The sequence below is a fragment of the Beta vulgaris genome, chromosome 7, assembly GCF_026745355.1.
Source record: "Beta vulgaris subsp. vulgaris cultivar EL10 chromosome 7, EL10.2, whole genome shotgun sequence".
In the NCBI taxonomy this organism is placed as follows: domain Eukaryota; kingdom Viridiplantae; phylum Streptophyta; class Magnoliopsida; order Caryophyllales; family Amaranthaceae; genus Beta; species Beta vulgaris.
This window is the reverse complement of record NC_079208.1, coordinates 45,786,132-45,808,905: the sequence shown is the minus strand read 5'-3', so window position 1 is coordinate 45,808,905 and position 22,774 is coordinate 45,786,132. Positions and strand designations below refer to the sequence as shown.

The 22,774-nt window shown below is 36.7% G+C and overlaps 1 protein-coding gene across 2 annotated transcripts; it reads right to left on the bottom strand.

Annotated features, from left to right (window-relative positions):
* Nucleotides 1–113: 113 nt before the first annotated feature.
* On the bottom strand, nt 114–21,412 carry LOC104884048 (probable mitochondrial import inner membrane translocase subunit TIM21). 2 transcript variants are annotated; one of them, XM_010668640.3, is made up of 8 exons: nt 21,176–21,412; nt 14,875–14,927; nt 11,117–11,262; nt 10,779–10,957; nt 10,633–10,681; nt 9,774–9,893; nt 673–844; nt 114–523 (listed from the first exon to the last, which is right to left on the bottom strand). In XM_010668640.3, the coding sequence occupies exons 1-7, from the start codon at nt 21,283–21,285 to the stop codon at nt 686–688; spliced, it is 816 nt and encodes a 271-aa protein (XP_010666942.1). In that variant the 5' UTR covers nt 21,286–21,412; the 3' UTR covers nt 114–523; nt 673–685. The 2 variants fall into 2 exon arrangements, with proteins under 2 accessions (XP_010666942.1, XP_057252302.1); XM_057396319.1 differs by having other exon boundaries at nt 14,875–14,918.
* Nucleotides 21,413–22,774: the final 1,362 nt, after the last annotated feature.

The window sequence follows — 22,774 nt, the reverse complement described above, 5'->3', positions numbered from 1 at the left end:
CCATGTAGGAAACCATACATGATTACAAAGTTTTAGTTAATCGAAAAAATGTGGTCAATTAGTATTCAAGGATGGACTGTATAATAGATTAATAGTATACACGACAACCATAATCACTGAAAAATTATATCCAATAGGCTTGGTTATTCATTATCGAGTTTAGCCAATATATCGGATTACAAATAATTAGTCCGACAGAAAAAGACTAGCAAATTTCCTCCTTGTAAACCGAGAGAAACCAGTTTGTAGAGAAGCATATCGTATACAATAAGTTGCTACAATTAAGGTTGCTCAAAACACTTTCGAGTAATAATGTGCTATATCAAGGAATTTGTCCAAAGATTAAAGACGAGGAAGTATCAAAGCCCCAACCCTAAAAACTTTCTTCTCATTTCCTCATTTTGTAATTCCAAAAACTTTGGAGAACTCACTTCTCTTTCACTCATAAATACACGGCTATTCTAAGTTGTAACAATTCCTTAAATGCAGCAATTTGCCAAATCTTTATACTTTTCTCTCGGCTCTACAAAATTTTGGACCAGTAATTAGGCAAAGCCAATATGAAGAAGGGCAAGACCTTCAGTAGGGACTATTGGGAATCAAACAGTGGCTAACAGAAATATGTTGCACACGCAAAAGAACGATAATTGAGGACGATGTTGCCAAGGATACCTGCCAATAGTTTTCAAGCAGGAAGAAATGATTCCAAGATCAACTTCTTCGGAGAAGGGTGAAGAATGTCGACGATCAAATACATGTATTTCCACTGCTTGTCTGCTTTATCTTTAAACATCTCACAATAAACTTTTCCATTCCCATTAGGGCCACGAATGTAAAAGTTCACCTGTATTGAAACATTTGAAAGAAGTTGAGCGCTTTTTTTAAGGTTTTTAAAAGGCCCTTTTTCTGTTCACTATTTTCCAGAGATACTAAGAGTTATGACAAGTTGTGAAGGTGTATCATGCATGGCAAACATATAATCACGAAACCTATAAAAAAAATTCCTTCCTAGTTGAAGGATCTACTCTTCTTCAGCAACAAGCATGCAAAGATGACGCATGGTGGAGAGCATCCAAAAGCGGTTAAAGGCGCAAAGCCCTCTGGATGGATGATCCAAGCAATCATATCACAATGAGTCAATCATAACATATGCATAAAATGAAAGAAGTCCAAACGCAAAATAAAATGAAAATAAAAATATGATAAAAGATTTTTCCAGGGGTAACAAATTTATTTTTTAAAATAAGATTTGAAGTTTTACACAAGTTTGTCATTTTTGCAAGGTATTCCTTCTTGTTAGAGAAGACTTCATATTCACATTCAACATTACGAGTAATTGTTGTAAAGAATATTGCCAACTCCCACCATAGTTACTTACTAGCCCCCTCTATATTTATACTAAAATACAAGGGTTTTTCCTCTTCTTTCCCCTCCCTTTCCGATTCATTATTAAAACCCACTTGCCCTACCACTAAGCTATCAAAAGTTGACAAGAAATGACAACACGACACAAACCCGATACGATCAAAATGGGTCAGTGTCAAGCTTTTTCGACACATTTATATAAACGAGTCAACAAGTGTTTTACCTTTTGATAAATGGTTGGGTTAGATTTTAGCTATGAAGATGATATGACTTTAACGTTTAACTCTACCATATAGGAAAATTTAATATATTAGCACCATTTAAGGTAGCAGTTAGCAAAAGATTGATGAATACTTCAAAATTTTCTAATATACCAACAATACCTAAATAAACATGGATCCAATAATATCGGATATAAAAAAATCAAATTATTGTTAATTTTTTCTAAGAATTCTGAATAAATAGGTTAAATGGGTCGACAGGAGTAACCACTTAATCAAATGAATAATGTTAGTATCAAAGGTTTTCGACACGATTACTAAAAAGGGTTTGGTCAGTATCAATACTTTTTGACACGATTGAAATTTTAGCAATGCTAAGAGAGAAACTAAGTTATAAAAGCATATGTGGTGAGTGAAGAAGTTCGGCTACTTTAGCTACTTGCTTGGGCTTGCACAATCAGGGATACTTGGGTCTACACGGTTCGGCCTAAGTGTAGCAATAATTATTGCCCAATTTTTTTTTATCCTCTCAAGCTCGAGCCAAATATTTGAGGCTCAACGAGATTTGAGCTGGAGCAAGCTTGACTTCAACCATTTTCGAACCGACCGACCCGAGCATGTTCGGTCTCACAAACTCAGATCAAATATCCAATTTTTCGGATCGGATGAGTTGGATCGCGGGTCAGATCTAGCAGATCGGATAATTATGAGCAGCCCTAGCGAGAGAGTTGGAATTGATCACGGTCTAAAAGTCGTACCCGATCAATATGACTTATCACGCAACTTCAGCTACTAAATGTAGTTATATTTATTATCGGTCTTCGTTAATGCAAATTACTTCTTCAGCTACTTAGTCTAATGTAGATGAAGATATATTTATTACCGTTTCATGTATGTCTTAGTAAAAACATAGTTAATCGAATATGACTTAGAGAACATAATCAATTACCACTATCGCTCCACATTTTGAAAGAAGCTAGGCTCACGTTTAGTGGATGATGAACCACTTGGTCTTCCTCAAAGTATCTACGTTAGGCTTCTGAACTCCCCCTTCCTCTACATGTAACTAATGACAAATAAGGTTTGCTTTATTCTTCCTAATTGCCGAAACACATCCTGATAGTTCATTCAATAAACTGTAGGTATTGGACATTCTGATCATAATGGCTAACATAATCTGCTCCATCTACACCATCTCCCATCGCCAAAGTCTTGAACAATGGATGAATCTCATCAAAGGAAAGCGTCTAATTTCAACCTTATAATATTTTATTCCTTAGCAACTCGAAGCAGTAATGTGAAACACACCCAAGCCAATGCTAAAAAGATAGAACCATATGCATCCTACCAATTTTGCACCTAGATTTTCTAATCAGTTGATCATTTGACTATCAATGTATAATTAACACGTCTCTTCAAAGTATCAAATGCTAAAGTAGAAGTCTGTAACCACGCTTTCAAAGCTGAATGAGTATTCTGGTGCACGTGGTTGAGTTTCCAAAATGAAACACATCGTTGGTGCACACTCCAACAAACTTCTGCTTGTGAAGGTTTAGCCAAGTTGTCTCCAAATACTCAATAGCCGATGGTTTTCATGCCCAAGAACTTTTCATTATTCTCCATGGAGCACCATACTCATTCATTGTGTTTGCACTTAAGATCACCAACAGCCATTTTCGAAACGCTCCCCAAAAGACTTTGAACCCATAACGGGAGACTTCAAATCTCAGACCATATGGGATGTACATAAGAGATGGGCAGCATTTGGAAAAGTAGCACGAAATGGCCAACTAAACCTAAACTCACAATCTGCAAATATAATTTTCAGGCTCACGTCAACACCAATCAGATACGTAACGACTTAAACAACCATCGGTAACTTTATACAGTCTCATATTTCATATTTTGGGTATGGCATAGCTGATAAAAAAGCTTTAGTTCGTCGGTGATACACCAACAAATTCAGCAAAAGCGTACCTTATCGATTCGTCTTACATGTTGAATAACTACCAAACAACCCAAGGATATGTACAAGATTCCTTTGTACCAAGGGGATGATCCATGAAGGGATGTGTAAGCCCAATTACGGACCAAGTCAATAACTCATGCTACACTTAAGAACAACCATATAGGCCCAAGTACGCCCAATTGTGTAACCCGAATCGAAATCTTAGCAAGGCTAAGAAGGAAACCAAGTTACAAAATCATAGGTAGGATGAGTTTGGATTGCTTTAACAAAACATGGAGTCAATATTGAAATTTTAAATGTTAAGAGGAAAACCAAGTTATAAAAACATATGTAGGGTGAGTGAAGAAGCTCACTCTACATATGTTTTTATAACAAACTTCCCTCTTTTTGTCAAGATTCCAATGTGGGACTTCATGTTTTGTGAAAAAAAAAACTCCAACAAAAAGAAGAAATTAACATCTTAGCAATGAAAATCTAAGTGTAGTTATTTAACCAATTATTAAATAGTTTAATTATTAAATAATCAAATATTTAAAATATACTTCATTCCTTTTGTGAAGAAAATAGGGTATAAATTTTGTTTACCAACCAAGGTAGTACAAATTCAAACTTTATGTTTAGGTAAGGAGTAGTAACCATTTATAAAAAAAAATAAGGTTGGTGTTTATTTTCTTAACAAATGTGGGACTTCAGTAGAGTACCATATAAGGTTTATCAAGAAACACAACTACCAACTCAACGAAAGACATATCACATTGATTTGTCTTATATGTTAAATGCATAAGCAATGACGTGATCCAGCGCCTGTAACGTCCATGACACGTAATTCTTTATTCTGGCAAGATGTAGAAATTATTCAGTACAAGACCGCACTTCACGCCATTCAATCTTTTAACAAAATATATATCCATAATATTTTGGTGAAGATGTGAACATGCCTCAACTACAACCATTTGTATGTTTCTCGGCACTATCTAACACCTGCATTTGGAAAACCATGTCTTGCATCATCATCGTGACCACTAGTCCGTCTATGACTCTCCTTATTCTTTATAAATTTGTGGTTATGTATCTCGTATTTAGGATTCTGGAGAGGCGTCACAATCCATTTCTAATCATCCAACCTCTCCGTTAAAATAATATGAAATTCAGAGCAACATGACTTTATTGACATATTAGGTCGATTTACGGTATCGGTGTCCACCTTATCTCCATGATATATCGTCCCACGAAAACATATGAAATACAACATAAGGGATCCATTGTTGTGCTTAAAAGAGTCCCTAACCAATTAAATATAATTGAACACTTCATCTAACGTATCGAATACTTCCGCAGTTTTTGATCTAGGATTATAATTAACTTCACCTGTATCATTAATCGAGTATGGTACCTATTTTTGAATTATACAAGTTTACTAATCACCATGAGGCTATAAAGAATGCATTGTATTTTATCAAAATAAAGAAAAAGGCTAATTAACGCAAAATAAACACATGCGTTTAGGGGATGGATGTTTTCATCCATGGTAAGCCCCTTTTTCCCTTTTATTTTCAGTTTTTAGTTCATTTTCTTGTTTTGTTCAATAAATTAGTATCTCTTTATGAGATTTTCTCAAACCCTTTTATGGGGTTTTTAGTTCTATTTTGGAAATCTCCTTCTCCCCTATGGGAGTTGTGAGTATAGTTCTTTTGTTTTTAGGTATGAGAAATTATTCTCATTGGTTGAAGTTCGAGATTCAACCTGAAGAATTAGGGTTTCACAACTTCTGTAAAATTATGGAAGACTATTGGAGTACATTCATCCCAAAATTTCCGCATCTGCAGATCGTATGCCGAACCAGAGCGAACTCACAGATTGCATTGCTTCAGATGAAGATTTTTATTAAGGCAAAATTAAGTCAAATCTGCGATGTTTACATTTCTAGGGTGGTATGTATTTCTATTAGAATTTTATGTTTTTCAGAAATGACTTGTAAGTGCCGTTTGGCGAAATATTAATGAAATCCCTTTTCTTTCTTTCAAAAAAAAAAAACACATGCGTTTAGGGGAAAGGCCAAACCAAAAGTGGAGGCGTCTATGGAAAACGTCTGACCCATGTCACATGCGTCTAAGGAAGACACCTGACCAAAGGTGTTGCAAAATTTGTGACCAAAGGTGCACGCCTAAAGGAAACGCATGCGGTGATGGTTCAACAAAAATCCACCGATTTGTGGTGTTTAAGTGTGGTGGTTGACTTGTGGTTGGATGGTAGGGTAAGTGAGTTTTTTAATGGAAGGGAAAGAAAGGGGGAATAAGCGAGGAGAGAGTGTAATAGACTAGCCTAGGGAGAGGAGCACTTTTGGTATTATATAGTTAGTTTTAATTGTAGCTTGAAGAATAAGTTAGGGAGTTAGGGAGGAAATATCTCTATAAATAGAAAAGAATATGGACAGAGAAATGATGTTGAATATTGAGTAGTATTTTGGCTGAACTTTTAAGAGTTCTTTTTGGAGAGAGCAAGCCTCTTGAAAGCTTATTATCACTATCCTTATCTTATTATTTTTCAGAAAATTATAAATCAAGTTCCATTTAAGTCCATAATCTTCTTCTTTAATCTGTCCTAAAGATGTCAATTCATCACAAATGGTATACAGCAGTACGATTCAAGGAGGTTCAGTTGCTGATTTTTTTATTTAAAAAAAAAAAAAGTGTGCTCACCGGAACTCGAGTTTTTGACATAGAGGAGTTTAAAAAGAACTTCAGTGAAAAGATGGAAGAGATTTTAAAGCAATTGACAAAGAGGTTGTGCGAGGACACACGGCGCATTGTTGATAGGGCATTAGCTCCAATCAAACGTGAAATAAAGATGATTAAAGAGGAGCTCAAGCAAAAGGCTCTCAAGGAGAGAGAATTCCCAATGGAGGAGATTCAACAAGAGGATGAAATTCCAACGAGCATGCAAGAAAAATCGAAGAGAAGAATTTCTGGTGAGGAGGGCAGCAGTCCTTTTGATGCCTACAAGGCAGTGGGCTGTCGTTCTGTTGTTCTCGGCAGATAAGGTGTTGAATGCAGTGGTTCCGGTGGAGGCCTAAGCTCCTTGGCTGATGGTGCTCGGGGGTGGTAGATCTGGAGATCTTTCACCCGATAAATTTAGGGGAAGCAGATCTTGTGGTTGTGAAGAAGTGGCTACCATACTTTGTAATGGTGGAGGAAGCTTTGAAGAACATCGGTTAGGGAAGAGCAACACCCACAGAGATTGGTGGCAAATGTAGTGAAATAAAAAGTGATAGTGCTAACAAATTTATCGGTGGAGATCGAGGTGGTTTTTTTTGGTGGTATATTAAGTGGTAAGGCGAGTAAGATAGTCGAGAGACCAACTATATTGTTCGAAAGAGCAGGAGGTAATGGTTCAGGTGGTCCAGGGCTCCTCGCCACTAGAGAAAGTGAAGGTTGCCACAGTGGTCCACATTCCATCGCACCCCACTATTCGAAAGTGGGTGGCTCCTACGGTTCAGTGGTGTAAGTTGGGAACACCGGCACTAAATGTGGTGGATCTGAAATCCTCGCCAACAAGCTTCATGGAAGGTTGTGGGAGCGTTGTGGTGCTGGTCGTGTTGGAGGAAATGGGTTTGGTAGTGCACCCAACAATTTCGTGGGTGGTCCAGGTAGAATTTTCGGTGGATGTAGTAGCGGTGTGACATTGCCGGCAGGAGAAAATTATAGCAGATGTTTTTAGGAGTTGTGGAGTACTGGAGAAGCTTCACAATGGGGAGAAATCTAAAAGATGGAAGGGTATTCTTGTCAAAGCTTTAAAAGATGACATCATGATTAGGCAAGGCAAGTGCCATTTTCCAACTCTTTTCAAACCTAGCTCTTCCTTTATAACTCTAGCAGGGTTTAGAGTTGGCCCCCAACTATAAAAGCCCTCCAATCTTTCAACTCATGAGGCCAGCTTTGGGGTCGGGCTTTTTAATATTAAGTCCACTTCTCTAGCATCAATCCTAAACCCCACCATTGAACCTCACTCATTTTTTATTTCCTTCACCAATCTTTCACAACAAAAGCCCCTTAAATTCTCTAGCCCAAAAAGTTACAGCCCACTTCGAGTACAATGATAAAGTGCTCATATCTAACCAACTGAATTTTAAATCCAAACACCCCACCCAATTCTTCAACCCCTATTTTTCAACACTTAAACCCATAGCTCCACCACTCTCAAAGCCCAGCTTTTCTACCTCCCCACCAAACTTTTTTTCAATTCCCTTTAATTCGCATACCTCCCTTCCCAATTCAGCTTCTACCCACTTCACTCATAGTCATACATTTTCCGTGTCTGAGCTGCTGAATTCTTCAACCATGTGCAAGACCAATGATACCTGGGATGAAATTTGGTTCAATTCGCGGAACGAAAACAGGTACGGGGTACGCTACCTATGAGTGTATTGGGTACGATGGGTACATTTTTTATCATAATTTTTTAAATGAAATTAATTTGGCAAAAAATGAGAATATCATAAATTATTCAGAACATAATACGTGTTTATAATTTATCTAATTCGCTAGAGAAGAATAGAAGTGAAAGGCTAATATGAAAATACAGAGCATTGGACAAACAAAAGAGAAGTCAAACCATAGTAAATAGTAACCTCAAAAAGGCAACCAACAAATTTGACAACTGCCCACTTGCATGAAAAACAAAAAATTAGAAAAAGAAAGAGTAATAAACTTATAAAAGTTGTTTGCTTGTCTCAGCTGTTCACGGGGGCTTCAAAAACCTTCCCACTTCTCCCTTAAAAAAAAATACCTTCCCACTTCCTTATTAAACTTAAATTAAAATAAGAAAAATCAAGCCCCACCTTCTTGTCAAAGATAATAAACCACCTTTCAGAAAAAAGAGGCGTCGAGAAAAACACAGCAGCCATGGATTCGAATTTGAGTGCTGCCATCTCACCTTGTTCTTTAGAGGGCTCACTTCGGCTTCCTTTCACGAACAAAAGCCCCCTATTTTTATGCTCAACAATTGCTTAGTATATGGTTAATTGCAGATCTAGGTTTTGAAATTTTGCCCAAAATTTTTCGACTTAGCCTTCAATCTCTCCGGCCAAAAGGGTTCTTGGATGCACGAACTGGTTCGTGACCCTCCGGCGATTTGGAACGCATTCGTCCCGCGATTGGGAATGCTCGACCTGGGTCGCCGGTCGGAGCACCGTACCGCGAACCAGGTATCATTGGGTATTAAGTTGCTGAAATCAATACTAGATACAAAGGACCTCAAAGAACAAGACGAGCAATGTTCTGAAGATGGTAGTAAACACTGCTGCCAAGGCCAAGAATGGGGTGCAAATTACTATCCACCTTCCGGACAAGGTGAATGTTAAGGCAGCCGGTAATGTAATATAGCCTAGGAAGAGGGGAACTTTTGGTATTATATAATTAGTTATTTTTAATTGTACGTTGAAGAATAAGTTAGAGAGTTAGGGAAGAAATATCTCTATAAATAGAATAGAATATGGAGAGAAATATGATGTTGAATATTGAGTAGTATTTTGGGTGAACTTTTAAAAGTTCTTTTGGGAGAGAGCAAGCCTCTCGAAAGCTTGTAAACACTATATCTATTTTACTGTTTTCCAAAAACTTATCATTCAAGTTCATTTTACTTCTTAATCTTCTTCTCTAATCTTCCCTAACGAAACCCGTTGTAAAAAGGGGTACTGCGAACATATCACAGGAAATTTGAACTTTTCATTGGTAGAATTATATTTTTTTTTTCCCCTCATACTTATTTTCATGGACTCCTAACATATTTGAGAAACAATTCACTTAAAGATTACCAAGATTGACAAAGATTAGTCTTCAAAATACAACTAATAACTACACTTATTATGTCCCTCTCATTCGCAACCAATTATATATACACTCATTAGTCATTAGGTCCCCCTATTAGACTTACACCCATATTAAACTCTCCGAAATGAATAGACTAGTTAAGTAGTCCACAAAAATTAGACACAAAATAAGCTCACAAGCTAGCTTTATGTCATAAGTGTGCATTTATAACTCGTTGTGACAATATGACCATGAATGCCTATATTTACCTTTTGGAAATTGGAATTAAACTAGAGATATTATTGCAAAACCTATACCCGATTTACCTTAGCAACTAGACATGGAGGGGGGTGTATGCGTGCATCGAAAAAGTACGGCAAAGAAAAATAGAAAAACACAAATCACAATTACCTCAACATGCTCCACCCCATCTTCGTCAGTCCATACTCTATGCGGTATTCTTTGGCGAGCAGCACGATTTTTGGACTCTTGGCCATATCCTTTAATAGGCGATCCAATCCTCACTCGGACCTAAAAAGGTGCCTTAACTTATTAAGGAACTCAGGAAGTATAAGCATCATAATCAATGTAGCTCATATAATGACCTAATTACTCAAAGTCATATATGAAAAAGATTAGAAAAGAGCGACAATGAAGGGTCGATAAATAAATGAGGCACTTGCACATTAGTGTGATCATGAGTTCGGTTGTAATTCCCACCTTAACCGTACACAAAACAAAGGCGAGATTGAGGCACTTGTGCTTTATTTGAAAGCGCAATATCTGCACTCTGGATGGACAAAGAAACCCAAGACCTAAGGCAAGTTCGCAAATAACAAGAACTAAAACACAAACGTAGTCCCACTACACCTCGGCCCCAACCTAAAACAAGTCACCATAGCCCTTACCAAGGGCAGAAAGCCAAACTACATAAGATGAAGCTTTAAAATCTAACTTAATAATCTCCACAATACGGGAAACTAACACCACGCCGGAGGGGGGGGGGGAGAAAAGAGAATTAAAAGAAACAACAACAAAATGGATTTACAGCAACCAAGCAGATCTACATACATAGATAGTTACAACATATGAAAGACCTGACAAAAACAAACACAAGTATTTGACAGGCATTAGCTCACAGACGTTACTTAATAAAACTATCTTCAAGATATGATTAGGAACTGCATAAAACCGGTTATCATCTAAACAGATAATGACAGCTACACACATGTGAGAACAATAATGTGTAAGATAGAGATTAATCTCTAACCTGACTATCATTTTGAATCTTGTCTAATGCCTTGCTAAATATTTTGTACCTGTAATAGATTGTAGGTTCATTAATACTAAAACTAAAAAAAAAAAAACTACAAAAAGATATAATGTACTCATAGTAGGCAAGGGATGAGTATATACTCTTTTGGTTCAAGTATCAGCTCTTTAAAAACACCATATCCTGCAGCGGCAGCTATTCCAAGGCCTGCAAGAATCACAATGCTGTAGGATGCACCCTCTGTAAATGTGACAGGTTTTTCTGGGATATGATATGTAGGTGAATCAAAAGGATCTTCCACCGTGGATATATCTTTCTTTCCCTGTTGATAAACACATCAGGAAAAAATCAGGAATGTCTTTTCAGAACTTACTCTATCAGCAGATTTTATCAAGCAACAAGAGAGTGCTCAAGAACAAGGAAACGCAGATTGTACCGACAACTACAACTATAATAAAAGAAATCTGGCAATGATACACACCCCAGTTTGTTTCTGCCGAGGTGGCTCTGATGCTGAAGCAGATGCATATGATCTGTAGAAGGATTGGGTCACTTGAAACATCCTACGGTTTTCACTCAGCTGGTAGGTTAATCCAGAGTTCAATGAACTCAATGAGTATGCCTGACCTAACATGAGATTTCAGCAAATAATCAGATAGAAAGTATATGCGCAAAAATGTATCACAATCCCATGACCATATTCAGTATAAAACTTAACATTCATAAATTTTAGTATAAAACTTAACATTCATAAATTTTATACTTCCTCCGATTTGATCACAATCCCATGACTATATTCAGATTATTCACTGTAAAACTCAACATTCACAAATTATATACTTCCTTCGATTCTTTTTAGACGCTACATAGAGAAAGTGCACGATTTCTAAGAAAGGTAGAGAGAAAAAGGAGGGCGCCACAAAAAAGTAGATAAAATCCCCGTTTTAACATTAAAAACATGGTCCCCAATGCACACTTTAGCATTAAATAAATAATAAATATATAATTGTTTTGTCAAGTGTCAAAAGGTGTCCAAAAGTAATATGTAGCTAGTAATACGACATTTCCAATTGAGTGAAGTGTAGAGTTGTTCACGCACAGGACGAGCCGCAGAGCGCGGCCTAGACCGGCCCAATAAAGTTGCGGGCATGGACAACAAACTTTGAAAAAAATTCTGAATGGGCGGGCCAAAGCCAACCCGCTAATATTAATGGGCGGATATGTACAACCTCAAATATATCGCGGGAAAGCCCGCCCTCCCCGTTTATCTTAATATCTATTTTCTATGAAATTTAATTTTTTAATCTTACTAATTTAGTGTTGATTTATCTTTGGTAATAAATAATTTATTTGCACTAATATAGCTATGGTAACACATAATTATCTTTATTCTTAACTTTACAATTTAATTTGTTGATAATTTGTCGTCCTCTAACATTTTTGTCATGATAATTTTTAACTTTCTCTTTATCTTATATTGTAATTATCAACTTTTTTTCTATTTTAACCAAAATTATGTTTTAATCGGTAGATATTAAAGAAAATCTACTAGACTTATTTGAAAAAAAAATAAGAGTATTAATAGGCTCGTTAGGCCCGTGGAAATGTCCGTCCGTTTATCAGGACGGGTCATGGATAAATAGTTAAGCCCTCATAAAAGGGGTTGGACTAGGCATATTAGGCACGTTGGACAAAAATTTAAGGTTAGGCCTAGCCCGCAACCCGCCCAAGCCCGCAAATGATCACCACTAAAGCGTAGTAGGTAAAAAGAAAAGAGGAAGTGGCCTATGATTTCTCGCTCATCTTCATACATCGTACTTCCTAGTGGATCTTTCTCTACGATAATCACACAAATAACCACCACGGGAAGGTAGCCGAATGTTTAGAAAAATAATCATGTGCTTCAACACAAAACGTTACACCATGAGGTGATTTCAGTGCATAACTACAAACGTAGGAAGATACAAACATAGCTCCTATCAAACTACATTAAAATTGTCGAAGTCTTAATCCCAATGTCAAAGCTCCTATCAAGAGATACTTATTTTCCAATAATTGATATATGCTGTAGAATGTGCATGTATCAGTATAACATGTGGAACTTGAATGCTACTTCTTAGATGCTTGACAACTGCTAAATTTTTTATTTTTGAGATAAAGATCTTTTCTAACCCCCAATGCACGTAGAACGGGATACGGAAATTCAGGAAATTCAACATGACAGCCTATTGAGAAAATCACCTGGACAACACTGCTATTTGATCAATCACAAGGAAATCGTACTGTTTGGACAATGAGTACATCCTACTGTTTACTGTTTGGACAACAGGGATCAAATGTGTCTAGAGTGCTACAATGATTGCACAGAGATTGACTCCATCAGACATTGAATCAACCAGGCAACTTACATACTACTTTGCAACAAATAAGTAGAAAAATGAGAATAATAATTAGACCAAGGTAATCCAGAACAGAAAAAATAAACCAGGGTGTATGTTTCAACTGCATTGCAAAATAATGGGCACACCCCAAAGACCCCTATTTATTAAATTGTTACAAGGTCATTAACTGAGGTAATGACTACTAATGAGTATAATCTAAAAGGAATTTAAATGTAACATCCAAGGTACTCACATCCACTCCCAAAAATGTGCATTCCTATATTAATGTCCATTATAATTACCACGGACATATACATAGCACATGACACATAAAAAAAACCTGTGATAATTTGACGTAAAAAGTTTTTGCTATCAAATCCATGACGTGCCATGACAAGGACATAAATACACAATGAGAACCTGACAACCTTGCAATCAGACACTTCAGACCACTGTGAACCAAGAAAGAAGACGTGAGTGAGCGTGAAAGGGTATAGAAGAGAGGCTTAGTTATATAAATATATGTAAAGGCAGTAAAAGGAAAGAATGGACATCCAACAAACTTGCTTTATTGTTCATTGTCCCTATTTTCCTAATCTATTGCTAGGCGCCCTCCTATCATTCATACTTATTCTAGAAGGAGAGGGAAACTCACTAAGGGCACAAGGGTCATTTCCACTCACAGCACAGCTGGCGTTGCTAGAGAGGATTAAAAGGATTATTCTCTGAGGGTTGTTATAACAGATTCTGTTAGGCAAAGTATGAGGTGGCAGGTGCCTTAGATATTTTGTAATGCTGTGTATATAAATAGGAGCTGAGCTCACAGCAGGAGGTATCCAGAAATTACTAGAGGAAGTTATATGTAGAGGAGAGACCTTGCCTCTCGAATGCAAGGGTTGTAATTGAGTCATTTCCTTAATACAACCTATCCCTGAGCTCATAATTTGCCGTGTTCATTACTTACATATTCATACTTACTTTGGGTCTTAGCATCTATTTAAATTCATAATTCTATATCTCTATTATATTCGGTAAAAAGCTTTGTAGCATGCTCACCCAGCTCTTGTCAATGTTTTTTATAAGAAAGTGCCACCATATCCTTATTTATAAACCACAAAGAGTAGTACCCTTGTCTGTATAACATAAGAAAACACATATTTCATGAATATTACCTCAATATGACCTTATTGAAAAAAGTAGTAAAGAATGATTGATGGTGTTCCTATGGCCCTTTGCACAATGACACTGTTTAGGCTTCTAGTAAACAAGATCTCCACACAATAGTAAACCCGAGTTCGCACAAATAAACTAAACCTGGCATCTTCAACATGGACATATACTTCAAAATATCCTATTAACCATCAGTAACGACATGATAGGCATGGATGGTAGAAATCAAATATCTTTAAGCTAAATAAACACAATGTTAAAAGTTCCAAAACATTGCAATAGAATGAAAGTGCATTTAGACATCGTAGTCTATCTTCTATTGGAAAAAAAAAAAACAGGTAACTTCCTCCGTTTAGAAATAGTTGCTCCATTTCATATTTTTTTCACTTGCCGATGCATGTTTCAAACATTAATAGCTTTAGCTATCAATATGTAAAAATTATAAAAAGTTGATATTAGAAAATTATACATTGAGACGAATCTAACAAGATCTTATATAAATATGTTTTTCCTAAAATATAAATCACTAAAGACAATCAAAGTGTAAGATGTGAATAGTAAACACTATGCAAATGGTGCAACTATTTCGAAACGGAGGAAGTATACAGTAATATTACAATACCACACTGATGATGACATACACATATATACATGAAACAATCAAGAGCTACTACATATGGTCACAAACCTTTCCCTATAGTTGCAGTTTCTTCGCCAATTTCAGAACTGAATCTAAAGTACCTATCACAAGAAACGTTGTCAGATGTATTCAAGCTATTTCACAATGTACCTTCGACAAGAAACACATACACATTCATGCAGAAGTTCTAATGCTCCAGTCCACAATCCATAATCTAAGGGTGTGTTCTCTTCACCTCATTTTTCATGAACCTATTTGAACTTATTGGAGCTAATTGGAAGCTATAAAGTTTATTTTTTCAAGGCGTATTCAGGTGATATGGATCCTAGTGCAAGCTAGGTGTGCCTTGTTGAAGTGAGGCACAACCAAAGAAAAACAAAAAAAATTAAACGTAAAATAACATTGTGCACCTTGGGTGATCCTGGACGTACTTTTTTGTGCGCCTAAGAGCATTTTTGCGCCTCGCACAAAAAAAAATGCTTGATCCTAGTCGCTTTACGCCTCATCGCCTAGGTGCACTTTTATATACATGCTCTAAACTTACTAGAAATTATTAAATTTTATGAACTTATTAAACGTGAAACTTCATTTTATAAAGATGAAGAGAAGTAGAGAATGCACCCTAATAGAAGCTACGTAGAGGACCAAAAAGAAACACTTCATCACAAAAGTCAAACACCAGTAAAAGTGTCATGTATAGGTACATACCCAAATGTAAAAACACCAAGGCTCAATATACGTGACACGGTTACATTGTCCTAACCTGGGACACGAAAATTGGGACACGACATTCATAACTCATATTCCTCGTTCATTCGACATATATGGCTTTGATGCACTTCTCACATTACATATAATAATCCAAACACTTTAGGTTGACTTGCTTTCTAGTTTGTGTTTGAAGGGTGAACTCAATCCTATCTGTGACATATGTCACCAAGTTTTCTCATCTCTTTCTACCTTTCTTGTACATATATTCTCTCTAGATATGTGGTTCTACATAACAAAGTTATAAGGCTCACGGACAACGCAAGTATTTGACATGGGTGCGTAAGGAACACTAAAGGGTTGAATTAACATAGAATAAAGTTCACAATACTCATGGAAACAAAGGTTTTCAATATTGTTCTCAAGTATAAATAAAGTATATAATCAATGGCGGATCTTGACAAAATTTATTAGGGCCGAGTAGATAAAATTTTGATGAACAAAAATGCTTATAAGAGTACACCAAAGTTTAATATACTATTATTCATTACCGCGAAGAAGTTGTAGCTAACGTAATTATTCTAAATCTCAATCGTACCCTTTCAACTTTTAAGCAACTTTTTTCATTTATATGTTTGACCATTATCAAATTTTCAAGGAATTCAAAAAATAGCTCATAAGTGGATGGATTTTTAAGAAATTGAAGGATTAGTTCATCATTAGTGACTAAATAAACTGCGACTTGCTTTTTTAAGTCACAACAAAGAAAAATAGAGGTAAACGTATAATTTATGATTGTTAGTTTATGAACTAACATAAATAATGGCTGAAAATAAGGAAGAAGAAGAGTATTTGCTTGGTAAACTAAAATTAGAGGGATATAAAGGATAAATACAAGCTTTCGAGAGGCTTGCTCTCTCCCAAAAGAACTCTTAAAAGTTCACTAAAAACACTCCTCAAATTTCAGCATGTTTTTTGCTTTTTCATTACCCCTATATATAGAGTATTTCCCTTAATAACCTACCTAGTTTATTCCCCAAGCTATTCATCGAGATAATACATAAATTACCCTCCCCCTAATATCAGTTCATTACATTACCATCCGCCCAAACATTCACCTTGTCTTCAAGGTGGATAGAAATTAGCACTTGATTCTCGGCGTTGGTAGCAACAATGATATGTGTTCCTTGTGTTATGACACTCAAAACTGAGATTGGGATTCCTTATGCCTTGAAGCTCCTTTTTAGTGAGGTACTGACCTTCCACTAATGGCCTCACTATTGAGAAATAGTATTGCGAATTGCCATGGAATGATGTAATCAGGAGTATAAGTTTTCTCTTGAGAGTTGGTGGTTTTGAGAAATGGGTTTGGAATGGTGCATTTGTAGGATGGAGACAAGAAATCAAAGTTGGATGTTGAAAAAATGCAGGCTGGTGCTAATGGTCTGGTTGGGAAATTTGGGTTTTAAAGGTGGAGGGTTAGAAAAACAGGACAGTCTTGATGGGAAATGTTGGAGGGGTTTTTTAAGAAGTGGACTGGATTGCAAAATTTGGGCAATGTAAGAGAATTTGGGTTGGGTCGTGAATACAGGGTTGGAGTAATAAAAACAATTTAGTTGGGCTGATTTAGGAGGTGAAGGGTGGAGTAAAATGGAATATAAAAACTGAGTGGAGGGATTTCCTAGAATGTGGGTTGACGAATTGGGCCTAAATATTAAAAAAAATAGACAAGGGCCCCAATTCAGTAAAGGTTGGGTGGAAAGAGTGGGTCAGGTTCATTTTATAGAATAAGCTAGGTAGGTGGTTATCTTTACCCAATTCTGCTAGGCACGTGTCCTGCCCTCAAATTTAAAATGCCCAAATGCTTGTTTCACATGACCCAGCTCCATTAGGTTGCGCATCATACTAGGGTTCTGTCTTCTTTTCTTATTTGCACGTGCCTTCTTCTGCCCTCTTCCTTGCTTTGTTAATTTCCTTCCTTTTCTTTCTTTTTCTTTTCTTTTTACCATTCTACCCCTAGTAGCTTCTTCTAGAATGAGCTTTCTTTTTTAGCTGAGGAGGAACTCATTGAAACTTCTCTAATACCAGAGAATATTCTGAAGCTTACTTAGCTTCTCCACCATCCTTACTTCCGGCGAGACCACCATGTCCACTCCCAACACCACCGTCGATCAACAAACCTGGGCCACCACCAGACCCGCAAGCTTTCGACCCACCCTTCGCAAAACCCTCTCCTACCTTCTTCAAGCCACCACAATCGGTGGTCCCAACACAAGCCTACAATTTCCGGCAAAATTACATGGACCACCGCCTGATCCACTTTCTACCGCACTACCACGCTTGAATTTCCCTCCATGTGGTCCACCTGCAACCTTATCAGGCCCACCACCGCTGAAGGAGCTTGGTGTCAATCCGTTTTTGCACCCCTTGAACCCTCCTTCACCTTTCGTCCTACCTTTTACTCTACCTTTTGTTGTTAAGCCCACCACAAAGCTTCCCTTCTGTTTTGATTCAAGTGAGCTGTTGGAGATCGCCTGAATCTTATTAATGGTGGTGAAGTGGGTCCCTTCTTCACTTGCTTTCTAAATCCACCAAAATAAGCACTACAACCCATTTTCCAAGTCTTTGTTGGCAAACTGAAACGTTTTAGTAATTGATTCTTCAATTCCTGCCACCCATTAAACGGCCACCGCCGGTGTTCCTACTCAAACCACGCATCACCGGTAAATGATATTAGGGCAGCCTTAATCTAACTCTTCATAAAACCGAAAGAAATGGAAGGAATGTTCCAAACCCACGATCCAATCATCATAATCTCTCCCGTCAAATGCCTGAAGTTGGAGCTCTTGCTGGATTCTTTGCTCTTCTTCAAGATCTAAAGACCCTTGATCTCTTTTGTATGTAATGTAGGCGAACTCCTCTTCTATCCATCTATGCATAGCACTTCCCCCCCCCCCCTACTTTTTGTTTCAACTCGAAAATCAGCACTCTAATTTCCCAGAATTGTACTCATACTATTTGTTCTGAACTAACACAAATCGGACACCATTAATGGCAGAAAATACGGAAGAAGAAGAGTATTGCTTGGTGAACTGAAATTACAGCAATGTAAAGGATAATACAAGCTTTCGAGAGGCTTACTCTCTCCCAACAGAACTCTTAAAAGTTCACTAAAAACACTCCTCAAATTTCAACATGTCTTTCCCTTTTTCATTACCCCCTATATATAGAGTATTTCCCTTAATAACTTACCTAGTTTATTCCCCAAGTTATTAATCAAGATAATACCTAAATTACCCTCCCCCTAATATCAGTTCATTACATAGGAATGATTTGAGGAAAAAAGTACGAATTATAGTGGGAAAAGCATAAGCTTTGTTTTCTAAAAATAAAAAAGAAAATATTAACAAGATATGACAAACATTTTCCAAAATTAGGCAAATAAATAGAAGCCAAAGATATAGGAGAAAGGAAAAGAAAGGCACTTAAACTAAAGAGGGAAGAAACTTTAAAACACAAAAATAGAGGTAAACTTAAAAGAAAAGCACTAAAAATGATGAGAGAAGAAACTTTGATAAACAAAAATACCCACAAATCTAGGTTGCAAGGTTCGAACCTCCAACCTAAGCTTTTCCTTAGTACCTAACCACTTTCATCACAACCATTGTGCCAGCATTAATTCATGTGATGAAATGCAGTTGCTTAATTTTATATACATAGTTATGGGGCCAGACCCCATCCGCCCCACTTATGATCCGCCACTGTATATAATGAAAAAGAAAAAAAGAAAAAGGCAAAATATTTCTCCCCATAGAACATGAAGTCCAAACCCACTCCATCACCACCAAGAAGCGCAAAAACAGCAATATCATCCACATAATCATTTCTCGAGCAAAACAAACACCAAAATCAGATCGAAGAGATCCTATCAATAAAAACAAGAAGCATGCACTATTGCACTTTATAGGAAAGACCAAAACCCATAAGGGAAACAAGGAGAGGAACTAGGTTAACGTTTTTGAAACACTCATGGAATTTGAAAGAAAGGCGGTCGATAGGGAAAGGCAACAAAAGATAGTTACTAGCAGTTGATTCGTCCTTCCATCGAGGCACAAATCAGATAAGTGATTATTTTTCAATGACCAGTAAATAATTGACACACAAATCATGGAAAATTTCTAGATATCCATCTAATACAGATACCCAAATGTCATAATTGGCAACCTGGTAGCTGGTGGTAGAAAATACCTCTCCATATTTTGACATCCATCATCTACTCAAACTTCAATCTCACTCACAATTTTCTTTAAATAATTTCAACTCCTTTATACTCCCTCCGTCCCATAATATAGTGCTCACTTCTCATTTTTCACAAGAATTAAGGAAAATGGAAAGAGTTTTAGGATTTCACAAAGATATATATTTAAGTAAATGTTTATTGGGTATTTTTGTCTTGGAACTAGTTTTTTCTTCTTTTTCCTTTAAAATAAAATAAAAGAGCAATAAATATACATTGGAATGGTGTAAAACAATAAATAGGGGCACATATTTTAAAAGAAAGTAGGGGTATTTTGGAAAGTTTTATGTAGAAATGAAGGATAATTTAGTCCAAATAAATTGATAAAAAAGAAATAGGCACAACATTTTGGGACACCTAAAGAGGAATGCAAGCACTATATTATGGGACGGAGGGAGTATTAAATTGAGCAGCAGAGGGAGGATATTTCCAATAACCCCCAAAAGCAGAGCTTCTCCAAGGATCAAGACTTCATTTTTATGTGTGCCATCCCATTTATTATAACAACACCATCCCATTTATTATAACAAGACTTTCCTTTATCACGTACACCACACTAAGCGAATTGGCACACTTCACATCAAGACCCCTGCATCATACAAGGAATGTAAAGTACAAACATCTTCCTTCGAATACTAAGCTCACAGTCAAAATAAACTTGAAATCCTACCAGTACATTGTCATTCGTAAATGACTAGGCAGAATTTGCGAACTTACAATAGCATTTATTCACTTCATGAAGATTGGAAAATGACACAACCGCTAATTGATCATTCGATAATCTGGTCATTCTAGTTCGTACATGATTAGACAAGGGGCGCCCTTGCATGAATGAATCCGGCTGGAAAGAAAGACCTACATTACCTAACTGATAGAAACAAGTTTTTGACCCCCAACATTGTTTAAATTGTACTTACATTAGATAACGGATATAGTATATAGAATCATTAATGCTGCAACACAGAGCTCTCCTAATATACTTAATAGATGGTGGCGTGATGTAAATTTTATGATTCAATATACAACATTTCTAGTAAATCATACACCCAAATATATATTATCAACAAAAAATGGTTCCTAATCTCCCTTAACAAGAACAATGAAGCTTATCATTCCAATTTAAGGAGAGGGGATTTCATAAATTTCATACTTCAATTCATAATTTTTTTTTAAAAACAAGGTTTTTCCATATCATCATCTGAGAGAAAAACTAGTACAGAAACACAAGATAAAGTAAACTTGACACTAAAACCCTAACATTCTTTCCACAAAAATAAATTCCCAAAATTCTACATAAAAAAATCCAAGAAAAAAAAAGGCGGTTAAGGAGGAGAGAAAAAGTACCGGGGAATAGATGTAGAAGAAGAAGAACGAGAGAAGAGGCGGTTGAAGGAGGAGAGAGAAACGATGGGTCGTCGGAGAGAAGAAAAAGACCTTGTTACCCTTGACGCCATTGTTATGGCTTTGATTTTTGGAGAGAGAATATGAATTGGGGAAATTAGGAATGATGATGGATGAGGGTTTTTGTTGGGGTTTATAGATTTGTGAATTTTGATGATGGAGAGAGACAAGGTGATGACCAGAGTTTTGGTTTTGAAGGTTTATGCTCTTGGTCCATTTTAGAAGTCCAGCCCAAAAACATACATCAAGCCCTGCAATGGACGGGATAAAATTTCCTTTCGAAAATTAAACCGGCGAGGGTCGGGGATAAAATCTAAAATCCCCACTTGACCCCCTTTGCTTCCCCCTTGACTTTTTAAGGGGGAATAAATTAATTATTATAATTGTAATTTGTAATCTCAAGGATATTCTAACATTAGGAAAATTTTACTTATTCCGTTCTGTTTTAAATGAAACGTTTGCTTTTTCATGCAACTCAACGCGTTTTTTTATTATTAATATCTTTAGTTTTGCACACGTTAAAAATATTTAAAAAAATTTATAATTTAATAGTATGTATCGAGACTAATCTAACAAGATCTCGTTTTGAATATGTTTTTGTTTATATAATGGCAATAAATTGGAGTCAAAATTGATTTATGAATAGTGTCATTTCACCCAATATTTCATTTAAAATAGAACGGAAGAAGTATTTAATGTTTTTCGGAAATATGGTTGACTTATGTTATAAATATTTAAGAATAGTATTAGAAATAGATCTTGTTGTAAAGATGTTTTCAATCTACTTTTTTTTTTTTAAGGTAAGAAGAAATCATCTAGACTGCTCTATCACATGGCCCCTACTATGGCCCATTACAAGTCCCATTACAAGTCAACAGGCAATAACCAAAAACCTCACAACCCCCAACCCCCAACCCCCTAAATCTCAAGCAAATATTTGAGGTATGAATTAAACCTAGACTTTGTTAGGGAAGATGAGAAAACTCATCATTTTAGCCAACTCCAATTCCTAAAATAACGTGCATATGAGGTCTTATGTGTGTGTATTCTTCTTTTTCAGTCTCTGCTTCATTTGCCAAGGCTCTCCTCTGCGCCCGCCTCTGCTTTCTTGTTGGCGGGTTCATTTCTTCTACTGGCATTCTTTTTGCCGGTTGTTTAAGTGTTGTTAGGTAGCATGATTTTGCTGCTTCCTAATTTCCCTTCAACTTTGTTGTCGTCCCCAAATTAGAGACGTACAACATAGTTAGGTGATATGTAGAGACGATTCCCTGAATGTCGTGGATGAAAGGACGCCCAATGATTGCGTTATAAGCTCCTGGCACATCAACCACCAGGAACTCTGTCATCATATCCCGGGCTTCATCATTGTCCCCAATTCGGACCGGGAGGCTTACCAGGCCCTCAGGAGTCACAAATGCCCTGTGAACCCTATCACTGGGTATCGGACAAGCTTCAGATGCTCCCGTCCTATCATCAACTTCTCAAAGGTTGACAAGTATAATATGTTAGCGGAACTTCCTCCGTCAACCAGGATCCTGTGAA